This window comes from Protopterus annectens, chromosome 11.part0 (genome assembly GCF_019279795.1).
Source record: "Protopterus annectens isolate FY-2018-M chromosome 11.part0, PAN1.0, whole genome shotgun sequence".
Taxonomy (NCBI): Eukaryota; Metazoa; Chordata; order Ceratodontiformes; family Protopteridae; genus Protopterus; species Protopterus annectens.
In genome coordinates, this window is record NC_056745.1 from 818,492,239 (window position 1) to 818,508,102 (window position 15,864).

At 40.9% G+C, this 15,864-nt stretch overlaps 1 protein-coding gene across 1 annotated transcript in view; it reads left to right on the plus strand.

Annotated features, from left to right (window-relative positions):
* The window catches only part of LOC122815596 (serine/threonine-protein kinase 33-like), a 1,042,607-nt gene that overhangs the window by 541,819 nt on the left and 484,924 nt on the right, over window positions 1-15,864 (plus strand). The window contains exon 4 of the mRNA XM_044088227.1: window positions 12,107-12,208. Within this exon, the coding sequence (XP_043944162.1) occupies window positions 12,107-12,208 (102 nt within the window). The remainder of the gene's footprint in view (window positions 1-12,106; window positions 12,209-15,864) is intronic.

The following is a 15,864-nucleotide window of genomic DNA, read 5'->3' on the forward strand; positions in this document are numbered from 1 at the left end:
CCTTTGGGGGGGGGTAATGTTCGCACTAAACCTGTCGGCCAATATGTTGGCAATATCAGTTGGTTCTGTATATGTATTGCCATTGTGCTGTAACTCAGATCAGATCTAAGCATTGCCATGTAGATTCTTGACATAACTATAGAATGCCTTGTGACCTTCTTTAGAATCTGCAGCAATTTTGTTTTCGTAGCTAGCTTTAGAGGATTTGATGATGGATCTCAGTTTTTTGCTGAGGCTGACAGTGGAGTTTTTCCAGTCTTGAGACTTCACCCTTTTCTGCAACAGTTTTTTTCATTCTGTTGTAGAGTTTGTTTATGGTGGGGAACCACCAGATTGGCTTCCTTTTTTTGGAGGAGAGCATCTTGGTTCTGTTTGGTATGGCCTGTTCCATGCACTGATGTATGTGCTCATACAGTGCATTGGTGTATGATTCAGTCATGCACCTATTTTCCATTTACATGGGTGTCAGGAAGTTAGCAACCTCTGTTTTTAGAAGTCCAAAATTGCCTTTGGAGAAGTGTTTTACAGTGGTTTCCTTTGGGGCGGGGATGAGAGTGGGATGTGGATATCCATGGTGATTAGCTTGTGGTCAGATCTGACCAGGGAGGAGTTGATTACTGGTGTAGAGCAATGGTCACACATGTTAGTAATGACCAGGTCAAGGATGTTTCTACCCCTGGTGGGGGTAAGAATGAGTTGGTCCAGGGTGCTGGAATTAATGAATTCCAGAAAACGTTGAGCAAGTGTGTTGGTACATGAGTAATTTTCCCAGTTAATGGAGGAGTAGTTAAATTCTCCCAGTATAAGGGTATTGGGTTGTACCCTAATATTTTCCAATGTGTTTAGGAATGTGGAGTAGGAGTCTTGGGACATAGTGGGGGATCTATAGCAGGCTACAACCTGGATTGCAGTTTTACCCAGTGATAGTTGTACCTGAAGTATCTCTGATGTGTTATGTTGGGCTACTAGTCTGGAGGTGCGCATATCCTTTATGGCTATGGAGACACCACCACCTTTAGTACTTCAGTCCAGGTTTAGGGGCCGAAAGGTGTGGTATGAATTATAGCCTGGTAGTGTTGGGGTGCTCTCTGGTGCCTTGAACCAGGTCTCAGTCATTGCACAGATGTCGATGTTCTCCATTTTAAGAGTGCTTTGAGCAAGTGCATTTTGAGATTTAGACTTCTAACATTGAGTAGCATTACCCTCAAATTTTGTTTGCTTGTAGCTCTTATGGTGGTAGTTTTGTCTTCAGGACATTGCCTAAAAAAGGCACTATAAGAATGGATATATGTGCACTAACCAAACCTTTTATTTCTACAAGGCATGCAGCATTCAGCACACACATTTGCGCATCTGCAAATAACTTTTCACTTATCACATGTGCCATGGAGCTTATGTGTTTTGAGGGTTCTTTAGGCAGATAAGGCATCAGACATGGGCTGAAATTAACTAAGTGTAGGAGCATGCCCAGTGTGACCGGCAGTAGTTACAAGGTGACTCCAGGCCAGACCTACCTGTACTCCAGTCCAGGATTTTGCGTGCTACAGCCAATTGGTTACTGCACTTGATTCAACAGTCCAGCACCTCCCTGATATTATGTCCAAGGGATACCCCGGCTGTGTGCTGAACATAATATATGACTCATACCTATGGTGTGTACAGATTGTAATAGACTGTACAGGGTTTTGCATCATATGTGTGGTATGTTTTACATAGCATTATGATTTTCTGGTACATCAATGGCAAATCATTATAGACTGATGTTAGGAACTGCTGACAGACATTTGAGTTACTGATTCCATACACAGCAGGGAACCCATGCTACTGCATGACCTGTTATTCTCTGCACTTTCTACATTTGTCTGTCCACTAGTTCATCCTTCTCCTTATATGTGGGCCTTTGTCCCACTCCTGTTCATGGCTTTGTCCATATTTCCTACTCTAAGTAGTTGTAGGTATGCTGTGACTGGGGTATGATGTAACACCACACACAGGGTTACATACATCATACCTCTGACTGTACATATTTTGCAGGATGTCCAGCGTTCCACCTCATATGTCTGCTCTGATCCTCAGACAGTTGTGTTTTTTTGGTTTATATACTACTACATGGTGCCCACTGAATTGCTGTAAGTACTGATACAGTTACGTGATGGTCTTTACATCCTGCTGCTACTCTGACTTGTTACAACCTGCTGTTATACTAGCCACCTTCTAGGTTACTCAGAGAATGTGTAATGACCATAGCTGTGGCCCCCTGTCCCTCCATTGTCTCAGGCTTTGTCCAGCTTTCTTGCAGTAAGAAACAGTGACATATTAACAGTCTTTTGGATTCCTACCATAAGAGTACCTCACATGCAAAATTGTAGGGCAGCCAGCTTCAAACTATGAACACCATCAGCCATGCTAATGTACTTAGCCCACTAAGCCACACCAGCCACCAGAAAGTGAAGTTTAATTCCTTACACTATCAACAGCAGAAAGACATACACTTTGACCCCTATATATTGTGAAAATAGAACATTTTGTCAGGTTGTTTGAGACAGCCCTGGGATTGTGTTGGCTGCTCCTATAACCTTGCAAACATTCTGTTACTGCAGTTGTATGGGAATACGGCTGTGTTGGGGGTAGGGTACTGTAGCATTGACAGTCATGCATTGGTCCTATGATCCCACTCTTTGGCATTTCCCTCACATACTGCAGTGGGTTTTGCTGCCTTGTGGCCTACTGCATATTATGGGGCAGCCAGTATTTGAGAGAGAGTTCCTGCTGTCTCACATAGCTATTAGTTCTCTGCAGGTAGCCCAGTAGCCCACTCTGTTCCCTTGCATACATGCAGCAGATCCATACATATGCTACCATTGTGTAGTACCCCATACATTTGTTGTAAAGAAGAGTGACTTACATTGTGAATGCAGCAGTTGATATAACAGTGCTTCAGGGCTGACGCTGTCTGATGCATGCAGTACGCAGCTGATACATGGTAAGGTACAGGTTGTGTGGTGTGGCTGGCATCCTTTTTACTAAGTATGTGAGACGGAGTGAGGTATCAGTCCCTAGGAAACTAGGTTGCCAGTGCATGTGCTATGCACTGCCTCTTTGCCATGGCCAGGACATACTGGGCATGCCTACGTCTGTCTACAGGGACATACTCAGGGAGTTACTCCTCCATGTCCCCCTGTGGGTGTGGCTGTGGGGACCTTGGCACTAGTGTGGGGCTGTTTGTTCCTTCCCTGTGATGATCCTGCTGCAGCTGTTTCCACAGGATCACATTGTGTAGCATGGCACATACTATGAACATCTGTGCACATGTGGCTGGAGAGTACTGCAAGACTCCACCATATATACAGAGGCAGCAGAACCATGACTTCAGCAGCCCAAACACATACTCTGTGAGGTTCCTAGCTTCTGTGTGTGCCTCATTACGGTGTTCTTTTGTAGGTGTGCATGCATTTCTGATGGGTGTCATGATCCAAGGTTCCAGTGCATAGCCAGCAACCCCCAGTAGATGAACATACAGGATGTCCTCCCTGGCAAACATCTGGTACAGCTGTGATGTGTGTCAGATTTGGGAGTCATTATAACTGCCAGGGCTGCTTGCACACACACTCATGATAATGCCCTGAGCATTGCACACAATCTGGCAGTTGATGGAGTCATACTCCTTGTGGTTGACGTAGACTCTACCCTCCTTACCAGGTGGTGCTTTGATGTGTACATGAGCACAGTCTATGGCACCCAGTATTTCAGGGTATTGTGATACATAGTAGAAGAGGTGCATACTGCTGGCCCTCTCATGAGGGGTGCAGGTTAAATAAATTGATTCACTGGCATGTGTTCGCATGGCGGCCAAGAACTGGTGGAGTACCCTGGATGCAAGATGCCTGTGAGACCTCCATCATGCCTCCAGTTGGTCTTTGAAAAGTACCTGTAGCTAGTATTCTTAAGGCTACACATATGTTTGTTTCCACTGGGATGGGTCCCCCTCTGTTGGCTCTGGGTCTGAGTTGAGTGCGGCAAAGCTTGGTGAGTTCTTGTAGTACGTCCCTGTCCACCCTGTAGCACTATGCAATTTCCAGCTCATGTAGCTCCTGGAAGGTTACCCTGGGCCTGAATACTCTTCTACTTTTCAGTGTAGGCCTATTGTCAGCAGCAGCATCAGTGCTGACATCAGCCCCTAGCACATACAGATGTAGCAGAGCCACAGCAGCCCCTAGTATTCTGTCAGTTAAAATTCCCAGGACTGTACTCCAATGGTGCAGAGTATGTGGGAAAAATCAGATTCTAGGGTGTATGCATACTTTATAGTGGTATGCTGCAGATGCAGCCTGTGTGATTGGCTATGATGCATTCCACCTGCCAGATATATCATTGATGGGTTTGAATGGCCCAGTGTCAGTGGAATAGGGCTTATCAATAATTTATACGTGATTTCTTTCCCAGGCTATTTTTTTTTTTTTTTTTTTTTTTTAACTGCCTTGCCTACTAAGCACTGTGGTATGGTGTGCAAACCAGCAGCACTGGTGTAAACACTGCTCAGCAGTCTGGACATACCCCCATGCACAGGTACGCTCATTATAGCTTAAACCAGCTAAAATATGCACCCTGCAGCTAAGCAAAGCTTATCAGCACTGGACCCACCCCCCCCCCCGGCTAAGCTGAGCTGAGCAGTGTGCAAACAGGCACTGCTGATCTCCATTTGGCTTAAACATATATTGACACACACCCTTTTCATGTCAGCTAGCTGTTCTGTAGACACCAACATGGTTCTGGGGCTACACAAGTTTTATCTGCAGACACAGTGGCCCATTTTTGCTATTCAGTAACCCCAGCTCATTTGCATACAGATCTGTGCACATAACCTGAATACTTCACTATTCCAGGACCTGCCTCCTTAGCAACCACAGAAATCTACCATTGTACAGACTGCATGCAGGGCTCTGTTATGCATTATTCTCACTTATGTCATCTTTTTACTTTTTAAGATTTTTTAATAATTTTATTTTGCATAATGGCATGTTTGTGTGCTGCTGCGCCCTGTGCAAACATAATATGAGTATTGAAAACATTATTTTATATTATTTTGCATTGTTTTTTGGATACACAGGGCAAACTTTTGCACATACGTGTGCCTGCTATGACATTTCTAATATTCTAATTGGGCTTTTACAGTTCAATTTTTACATTCTTGTACGAGGAAATTTTCCGTGTATACTTCTAACAGCAACACAAGATCTGCACAAATACGCATCTGCTTCTGATTTGTATGCCACGAACACATCTGTGCCAGCGCACTCGTGCATGCCCCTCTGCTCTGTTTACTGGATCGCACAGCTGCTTAATTCCGTGTTAGCTCCGTTCCACTCTGCCTACACTGAAAATCACTCCATGTAGGCTTTCCTGAATTCCTCGTACAAAACATACCAAATAACTGCAACTGAATATTTTAAATAGATTATTAAAACCTAAAAATACCTTCCTGCGCATGATTTGTGTAAGCCAGCAAGTACAGACAGCTCAAAGCAAGTAAATTTTCTTAGACCTGTACAGACCAAGACACAACAAAAAAAAATGCAAAAATGATATTATGAGCAATAACAAATATAAGGTTTTGCATATCCTGTGCTTTTTCATGTGTATAAAACAGTCAAGCACAGATGAGATTATTAAGTCAGCAACTCTCATGTCACATGGCATTGTTGATTCAATCATAAATTGCAAACCTTGTTGATCCAATAATAAATTGCAAACAATAATAATTCAAGAACAGAGTAAAAAAAAAAAAAAAATAACACAATACAAAAAAAAAGAATGAGAAAATGTATTCTGAGCATATGTAGTGGTTACAACAAAGCATAGTATTATAAAATATGTGTGTGTGTGTGTGTGTGTGTGTGTGTGTGTGTGTGTGTGTGTGTGTGTGTGTGTGTGTGTGTGTGTGTGCGGGCACGCGCACATGCATTACAGCATGCACATTAGGGTTTTTTTTTTTTTTTTTTTTTTACCGTTTGTGGTAAATGCATTCAGAAGTATAAATAGTTAGATAGATAGGCAGAATGTAAGGTGGAAACATTTTTTAATGTTTTTAATTCTAATAGACAATGTAAGGTGGAAATATTTTTTAATGTTCTTACTTCTAATAATGGTTTTAAAGTACAAGTACCATTTAAACCATGGGAGGCAATCTGTCCAAAATTAGATATCCAAGAACATTCCTTCTTCTGTATAAAAGTTACTGTATTACCTCCTCTTAAGCTGGTTTCAACTTTATTAAGTACATATATTTATTTTGCGTATGTTTAAAAGAAGCATTGTTCTCTAGTCTTCATTTTATCTCAAAATAATGTTCTCCAACATGCTCATTTAGGTTCCTATCACATTTGCATAACTAGAAAGGCAGCATACCAATACAGTCATGAAAAAAACAATAAGAAAGGTACAAAACTGTACTTATTGCAAATGTATATCAAAGATCATCTAATTATGTACTAACTAAACAATTACATGTATTGTATAAAACCGCAACTTATGATACCAGGAATGTGATCCCTTTATAAGATGTACTCAATGTCTATCTTTCAATGTAGACAAATATAACTGAAAACGGAGTATACTGGGGACATTATTCTGAGAACAAAAAAGAACAGAACACAGTACTTTGTATTTTCAGGTTTTATGTCATCTTTATTGTTCTCTTTAGATTTTTTCTCATGCAATTCTAGTTTCTAGCTGGGAAACAGCAATAATTCAGTATAAAACTGACACAAACTAATTTTCTTTGCACACATCATGTAATTTTCTGAGTTATTCCTTCTTTTGTTTACTGCCATAGTTAGAAACATCCTATGAATCCTGGCTACCTAAATATTTTAATGTAGGATCACATATTTTAACAATGACCATATAAGATGATATGCTACTGAAACTACAACAAGAGATAGATTACTTCCGACATGGCAAATCAAAACCAAGAAAATCTAAAGGTATTACTGCTCAATGCTAGGAGTCTCAACAACAAAGTCCAGTCCTTAGATGCTCTCTTCACCCTAGAGAATGCTGATGTCTGTGCAGTCACTGAGACATGGTTTAAAGCCACAGAGAGCACACAAGTAGTGCAAGGTTATAATGCCTTCCACACATTTAGGCCAGCTATTACACAGACAAGGACTAAATGTGGAGGTGTCTCTATGTACATGAAAAATAAATATACTTCAAGACTGGACAAACGGGACAATGCTCTTGAGCTGCTCCATGTTCAAATCACCATAGGCAAAATCCAGTGCCACTTCCGTGCAAGCTACAGTTCCCCTCTATCACCAAGGAAATCCATACCATGTATTTAAACTTATTAGAAACACTAACCATCCAACCCAATTCCATATTCATGGGTGACTTTAATTGCCCCACTATTAACTGGGAATCCTATACAACATCAAACATACAGGCACAGAGATTCCTGGATTTTGTAAACACAAACTTCCTGGACAAGATAGTCAATACATCAACCAGGGATGCAACCATACTAAATTTCGTCATTACCAACATGCAAGATAGATGCTCCACACCAGTGGTCATCCCCTCATTGGTCAGGTCTGACCATAAGCAAATCACCTTTGACATCCACATCCCACCCCCATCCCCCCAGTAAGGAAACCTCCTTAAAAAACTTCTCCAAAGCCAACTTCATGCTACTGAAGTCAGAAGTGACAAACTTCACAACACCCACGCAAACGGGATCTGGAAGTTCGACTGCAGAATCCTACACTAAGGCACTGTACGAGCACATCCACTTGTGCATGAATCATGCCATCCCAAATAGAACCAAGATGGTCTTCTCCAAAAAAAGGAAGCCAATCTGGTGGTCCCCTGTTATAAACAAACTATACAACAGAAGGAAGAAACTGTTGCAGAAAAGAGGAAAATCCCAGGATGCAAAAAACTCCCTAACCAGCCTCAGTAAGAAGCTGAGATCCCTCATAAAATCCTCAAAAGCTAGTTATGAAAATAAAATTGCCAAAGATTACAAAGACAACCACAAGGCATTCTATAGTTATGTCAAGAATCTAAATGGCAATGCTCAGATCTGCTCTGAGCTACAACAGAATGGCATTAAATATATTGATCCCAAGGATATTGCCAATATCCTGGCAGATTGATTTAGTGCCAACTTCACCCCCCTCTCACCCCCTAAAGGGCCCATCTCAATACCAAAAGATTGACAAATTCCGATAATCACGGCCACACAAGTAGAAACCACACTCTCCAAAGCTAGGAATACAGCATCCATGGGACCAGATGACATCCCAGGCTGTGTACTACAGGAACTACAAAATGAACTGGCATCTCACCTAAGTGTCATGTTTAATCATAGCCTCACCTCAGGCTTCGTGCCCACTGAGTGGCGCACAGCTACAGTTATCCTGCTCCACAAGGGAGGATCCACCTTGGATCCTGGGAACTACCGTCCCATCAGTCTGACAAGACTGATCTGCAAGGGCATGGAACGCATTATCATGGAACTTATAAACAAAGACATTGGCAACCTTCAAACATTGGACCCCACCCAGTTTGTGTTTGTGAAGGGCCGATCTTGTCTCCTGAATCTGATTGACTTCTTTGAATCAGTCTCCAGAGCTGTGGACGAGGGTAAGGTGATCCACACAGCCTATCTGGACCTCGCCAAGGCCTTTGACACCATCCCCCACTCTGGAATCATAGATAAACTTACTAAGCTGGGCATAAATCCCTACGTCACTCGATGGGTTGCCAACTGGCTTACTGACAGAACCCAGACTGTAAAAGTAGCCGACTCCAAATCCAGCTCCAGACAAGTGACAAGTAGAGTACCTCAGGGTTCAGTCCTGGGACCACTCTTGTTTGGCATCTACTTCTCTGAAGTACAGGCCAAAACTAAGGGACTCTGGCTAACAAAGTTTGCAGATGACTGCATACTGGGAGCCATTATTGAATCCCCAAATTATGTGGATATTCTACAAAAAGGCCTTACAGAAATAGATGCCTGGTGCCAGAGCCATGGGCTCAAGCTTAATGCCAAGAAATGCATAGTTATCCCCTTTGGAAAAAAACATGTACCCATGAATTACCACATATGTGGCAGGACGCTAAACATCAAAAGTGTGATGAGAGACTTAGGGACACAGGTGGACAGTGGTCTCACTTTCGATAACCACATCGCCACAACAGTCAGGAAATCCTTCTATGTGGCACACCTCATCACTAAGGGCTTTTCCTCCAGAAAAAAGGAGGTCATTGCCCCATTGTACTCATCCCTCATTAGACCCATTATAGAGTATAATGCCCCGTTTGATATGTACCTCACAAGGCATCTGCAACAGCTGGAAAGGCCACAGAAATACCTCACTAAAAGAATCACAGACCTAAAGCAGATGCCATATGCTGACCGTCTAAAAAAAACTCCAGCTATACTCTGTGGCATATCGTCTACTCAGAGGCAATCTCTGCTTAACATACAAGGCCATGTCAAACCCTGAGCTGTTGGACATGCTCCACTTAAAGAAATCCCAATCCCTCAGAGCCACACGCTCCAGGGATCTAAACCTTGTCATCACAATGAACAAAACATGCTGGAGGGATAGGTTCCTGACCCAGAGACTCCCCATACTGTGGAATAGACTGCCCATACATGTCAAGCAGAGCGCCTCATTGGCACTCTTCAAAAGGAACCTTGATGATTGAATGGGAGATAGGAGATTCACCCCGGGGATCATGTCAGTCGCCCTGCTAGACAGGGGCCCAGAGAAGTAAATATTGTGGGAAGAAATATCCAGGGAATTGTTATGGCTAGGCTTGCATAGGCCCTAGGGCCGATAGCCTAGCACCAACCTATGAACCTATGAACCTATATGTCATCTGGTGGATAGCCAACTGGCTCATAGACAGGACTCAGGAAGTTAGAATTTGGAAGGCCACCTCTACAAAGAAGCCAGTCACAACTGGAGTCCCTCAGGGATCAGTCCTTGAACTGCTCCTTTTTGGCATTTACTTCTCTGAAGTCAAGGCCAATGTCAGTGGTCTCTGGCTGACTAAGTTTCCAGATGATTGCAAATTAGGAGCTGTCACTGAATCCCACACTGAAACAAATGTTTTCCAGGAGGGACTGACAGACAAACAACTGGTGTCAGAGCCATGGACTAAAAGTAAATGCCAAAAAATGTATAACAGCATCCTTTGGGACGTCATCCACCCATAGTAGCTATCATATTGACACCACAACACTTAGAGTTGACCCAGTAGTCAGGGACTTAGGGACACACATAAATAGTAATATAACCTTTGACCATCAAGTGTCTACAGTAGTGAGGAAATCATTCTATGTTGCGCAACATATAAACAAAGGTATGGCATCCAAGTCCAAGGAAGTCATAGTTCCACTGTATTCAGCATTCATCAGACCTATCATTGAGTACAATGCCTCCTTTGGTATGTACCTAACCAGGCATATCCAACAACTGGAACGTCCAGAGGTTCCTCACTAAAACAATACAATGCATAAGTAAAATATCCTATGCAGACCGCCTCAAGGCCCTATCCCTGTATTCTGTCTCCTACAGGCTTTTGAGGAGAGATCTATGCCTGGCATTAAGGGCATTGTCAGACCCCACTCTGATGGACCTCCTGCATATCCACAAAATAAACAGCACCAGAATTACCCATTCTAAAGACTTAAACCTTGCCTGTGATATATATATAGGACCTACTGAAGAGACAGGTATGTATCGCAAAGACTACCCAATCAATGGAATAGACTCCCTGTCCATGTGAAGTAGAGCTCCTCCCTAACCCAATTCAAGTGTAACTTGGACAATTGGATGAGGAACAGGAAATTCATCCCTGGTTTGGCACTTATGTCTCTAATGGACACAGGCAACCTGTAAATGGTTCATCTCCCAGGCCTCTGTGAGTAAATGTTTTATCTCTCAAACCCCTGCTTACACTCATCAAGGGTATCAGAACTTGTCAGAGATTTGGGATGCATGGCTAGGTTTAAAAAGGACCTTGTGGTCATTAGCCTAATAAACACCTATGAACCTATCAACACATATGAACCTATAAAAAGAATAGCTTTTTTAATATGTGATGTCTACCATGTAATTCTATGCAAATTATGTTTTCTTTGACAGAAAATACTGAAAAAATTACACTATCTGATTTTTTTGTCACATTATTTGTACCTGTAACAATCAAACCATTGCTAGAACTATATTGAAGAAAGCTATCTAAAGCTCTTCCATAATCACATTTTACCATTCATGAAATATGTCCTATAATTTTTAACATAGAAGGCATTTGTGTAAATTAAGGTATGTGGTGTATCACTAGGGAATGCACATTGGTGCAATTGATTCTCTGGTTTGTTTCTTGGCTGGGGTATCTTCGGTCCAGATATAACTTGTCTTTTTTTAGTTTGAGTACATTTTTGAAAGGTGATCTGATTTCTTCCTTATTCCAAACACATACCATATATGAACTTCTGGACGTCCAAACTGCCAGAAGATATACATACCATGTGTGTATGATAGCATGTATCCATGATTAGCTTCTTGGCCTTGTGCCACAATATAGTGGGATAAGCTTCAGCTTCCCCACAACCACGTACTGGGTGATGCTGGTAATTAGACAATAAATGAATGTCTAAATGAAGGAAAAAAAAGAAAGGAAAGAAGGAATGGAGGGAGGGAGTATGAATGAAAGAATGAATGAATGACTACACCATTAGGGACTATGTGGAAAGCTAATGAAAACTATATAAAATTCAGAACACATTGGCAAAAGATACATACTGGACTTAAAAACTAAACAGGAAAAGTGCAACCTCTCGGATCAATATTTCTTATATGATAGTTAATCTAATTATAATTACTAGTACTGCAGAAGGATGTAACACATCAGGAAGTAGAAACTTTCATATGCAGGTACTTGCCTTTCTAATAATGGTTTATTGTCATTTCTTGCAGTCTACATTTCATTATGGAAATCTTAGCAATAACAGACATAGTAACAAATTAAATGATTTATAAATGAGCAGATAAAAAGTTTCTTCTCTTTCCTTCTCCACTTCTTTTAGGCTGGAAACTTCACTAAGATGCTAGAAAGAGAAATTGCAATATTAAAGATGGTGAATCATCAAAACATCATTCAACTTATAGAAGTATATGAAAGTCCACAGGTAGGTTTTTGATTTTCACTTCTGGCAATAGAGCCAACTAACTGCTAGCAAAGTTACACAGAGTGAAATTATTGTTCAAAATTATTTTTATATTTATTTTATTTTGATGTTTGTTGACCGGGAATGTCCGACTGAACCTTAGCCCATTTTCAGTAGAGGCCTGGGGGGGCAGCCCCATACAGAAATTCAAGCAAGCAGAGGATAATACTTATTATGGGTTCCTATTATAATGCTGAAAACGCATTTTGTTGAATGCGTTTACATCGAACCCTAAACAGCGAACAGGCAAAACAGCGAAGCGGCTGTTCAGCAAATTCTTTCCCTGGGAAAGAAGTCGCTTGGCCGGTTCGTTACTTTGCCATGTTCTGCACTGTAGTGTGGTCTCAGAGATTCCCTTATCCGGTATAGCTCCCAAACCTAAATGTGCAACAGTTACTGACCTTAGGGTTAGGGTGCGGGTTAAGGTGAGTGCATATATGTTTTAAACTGTTTACTTTTTTGTGTGTTAGATATACGGTTGTGTTAAGTGTATATGTGTTTTCAGCTGTTTACTTTTTTTGAGGGGGTTAGAATTAGGGTTAAGGTAAGTGTGTATGTGTTTGGAACTGTTTATTGTTTTTTTTTTTTTTTTGGTTGGAACAGCAATTTCTTTCCCTAGGAAAGAAATCGCTGTTCTGAGGTGTCGACATTTTCAGCTTTCACTGAAATAGGGTCGATTAAACATCATTTGCTGTTTTAAGCATTCAGTGTTGTAATACAGACCCCTTATTACATGAATGCTAAAATGAATAGCAAATATACAATTAGTATGATTAAGCAAATAACAGAAACATCTGACATACAGTACACAATATGTGAATTGTGAGAGAGTGAGGAAAACATTAATATCAATCTATGGTGAACATAACTATTGCAAGTAGTGTACAGAGTAAAGAGAAAAATTAAAACTAGAAAATAAGAGGGAAGTCTATATGGAGAAAAGCAGACAAGGGTAAAATGGAGAAAAGAGAGAACAGGAGAAGAGGATGGAAGAGGGGAAAGAGAGTTAGTGCTTTGGCATGTGCAGATCCATGAGTTTTGTAGATTTTCTTTAAAGGCTTTTTTGAAGCTAATAGTGTTGGGTAGAGTTCTATTGTTTAGTGGGAGGCTCTTCCAAGATATGACAGCTGAGTAACTATATAAGTGCTGGCCTATAGTTCTTTTTGGCTTAGAGATTTCTAAGAGTAGCTGGTCAGAGGTGTGAAGAGAGTGGTTGGGGTGTATAGGGATATAAGGGAGGAGATGGTGAGGCAGGAGTAAGGTTTTTTAGATGGAGTGAATAAAAAGGAGTTGGGGGAGTAGGAAGTCATGAGGAAATTTTAGCCTTAACGTTTGTAAAGAAAGGCAATTGTGAGAGTTGTAAGGTTTACTTGCAGCAAGCCTGGCAACTTTGTTGTAAATTCAAGTTTGGACTTTAGAGAGGATTTCAAATTGGTCATGATTGCTGAGGCATAGAGAAGGGTTGGAAGAAGATAAGCATAGGCAAGACAGAGTCTAGAATCATTGGTGAGGTATTTTCTATTTCTATATATATTAGTCCTAGTTTTTAGTGTGTTTTCTTAATGCTGTTTAAGATGTGCAGATCGAATTTTAGTTGATCATCTATGATTCTTATGGCAGTGTTGTCGAGAGATGTGATGCTAAAGGAAGGTTTTAGATGAGAAAGGGATTTTGGTAGAAAAAGAAGTTTTCTTTTTTTTGGGACTGAGTATGAGTTGATTGCTTGTTAGCCAAATTTTGACAGAGTGGAAGGAGTTGTGGAGGTCAGAGAGATTGTCAGAGGTGGAGATGATAGTGGAGTCATCAGCATATTGTATAAGAGAAGAGTTAGAACAGGACGTATGAAGATCATTAAAGGTGAAAAGGAAGAGAGCCATTTGAGAGACTAATGTCTGTTGGTAAGATAGCTAGAAAATCATTCCAGTGTAGAATTAGAGATATTAAGATCAGAGAGTTTAGAGAGGATCTTGCGGTGGCAGACAGTGTCAAAGGTTTTGGAGAGGTTAAGAAATAGGCAGGAAAATAGCTTACTATTGTCTCTGGCTTCTGCGATAGTTTGCATGATGGCAATTAGGGCAGTATTTGTGCTGTGATTAGGGCAGAAGCTATGTTGGTTGGGTGTAAATTCTCTTGAAGAAGAGTAGTCCAGGAGTTGCTTGTATATGCATTTTTCTAGTATTTTGGAGAGGGGGGTGCAGAATGGCTATGGAATGATAGTTACAGAGATCAGTGGAATGTCCTTGTGGCTAGGAATGGTGCAGAATTGTTTCCAGATAATGGTGACAGTAGATTCATGGATAGATCGATTAATTAGGATGGAGACAGAGTAAGCTATAATTAGCAGTGAGCTTTAGGGGGGGGTGATAGGTTATCAGCTGAGAGAGAGCATGGTTTTAGTGGGTCTATATTAGATGAACGAAAGTTCATCTTAGCGAACGTTCACATGAGCGAAAATTGCGGAACTCGAAACCGCAATTGTCAGATCATGGTACAGTGAAGATGGGAATATTTGCACTTTCCTCACTGTAGTGTGATCTGGGAGTTGGAATATATATTTAGCAGGGGTGTGGGGGGCACAACTCCCTACAATTGCAGTTTCGAGTTCCTGGATTATCGCTCATGTGATCATTCACTAAGATGAACTTTCGTTCATCTAATATAGACCCGGTTTTAGTTTGCTGAGAAGAGATTTCATTTAGGCAGTGGGGACAGGTTTGAGTGAGAAGGTGGTAGTTTTAGTCAAGGGGGAAAAAAGAGTGGTTACTGGAGTTATTATTGTGAGTTAATTTGTTGGTGGAGTCAATGAAGTGGGAGTTAAGAATGGTAGCAGTTTCCAGAGCAGAGTTGTTAGGACAAGGGTTAGGTGATTTAGGGCTACAAGGATGTAAAATCTTTCTAATAGTGTTCCAAAATTTTTTGGGATTACTGTGATGGCTTGATTGAGGCTTTAGATAGAAGTTTTCCTAATCAATTGTGATCTGTTTTTTGCTCAGGTATTGGAGTTGTTTGTAGTTTTGAAGGTGTAGCTGGGATTTAGATTTTAACCAGTTTTTCCATGCATTATTTATTTTGTACATTAGTGAGCATGTGGACTTAGGTAGCCATGATGCAAAGTGGGATTTTATTCTGATTTTCCTAAGGGGAACAAGGGAGTTAAGAATATCAAGGAATATAGTGTTGAAATTTTGTATCATTTCATCAAGGAGTAGGTGTAGAAAGAAAGAGCAGGTTTATGGAGGAGAGTCTGTCATCGAATATAACAGGGTCGAAGTTAGAGAGAGTGCAACAGTGTTTGTATTTGTGAGATTTGCAGTTTTGTAATAAATATCTTTAAATACAAATAGGAGAGTGGTCACTTAAAGAATTAGGTAGTGTTTTGGGGTTATGGTAAAGGTTAGGATTGGAGGCCAGGATCCAGCCTAGGACAGAGCCGGAGTTGGTTGGTTTACTAAAATGGGTTGGGGTTGTAATAAGTTGTGTAAAGCTGTGTAGATTTTTAGAAGAGTTGAGGGGGAAAAAAAAAAAAAAAAAAAAAATATATATATTTTTTTTTTTTTTTTTTTTATGGCTTCCTATTGAAATATCAGCATAGCATTGTATGCCTATGAACTATTCGA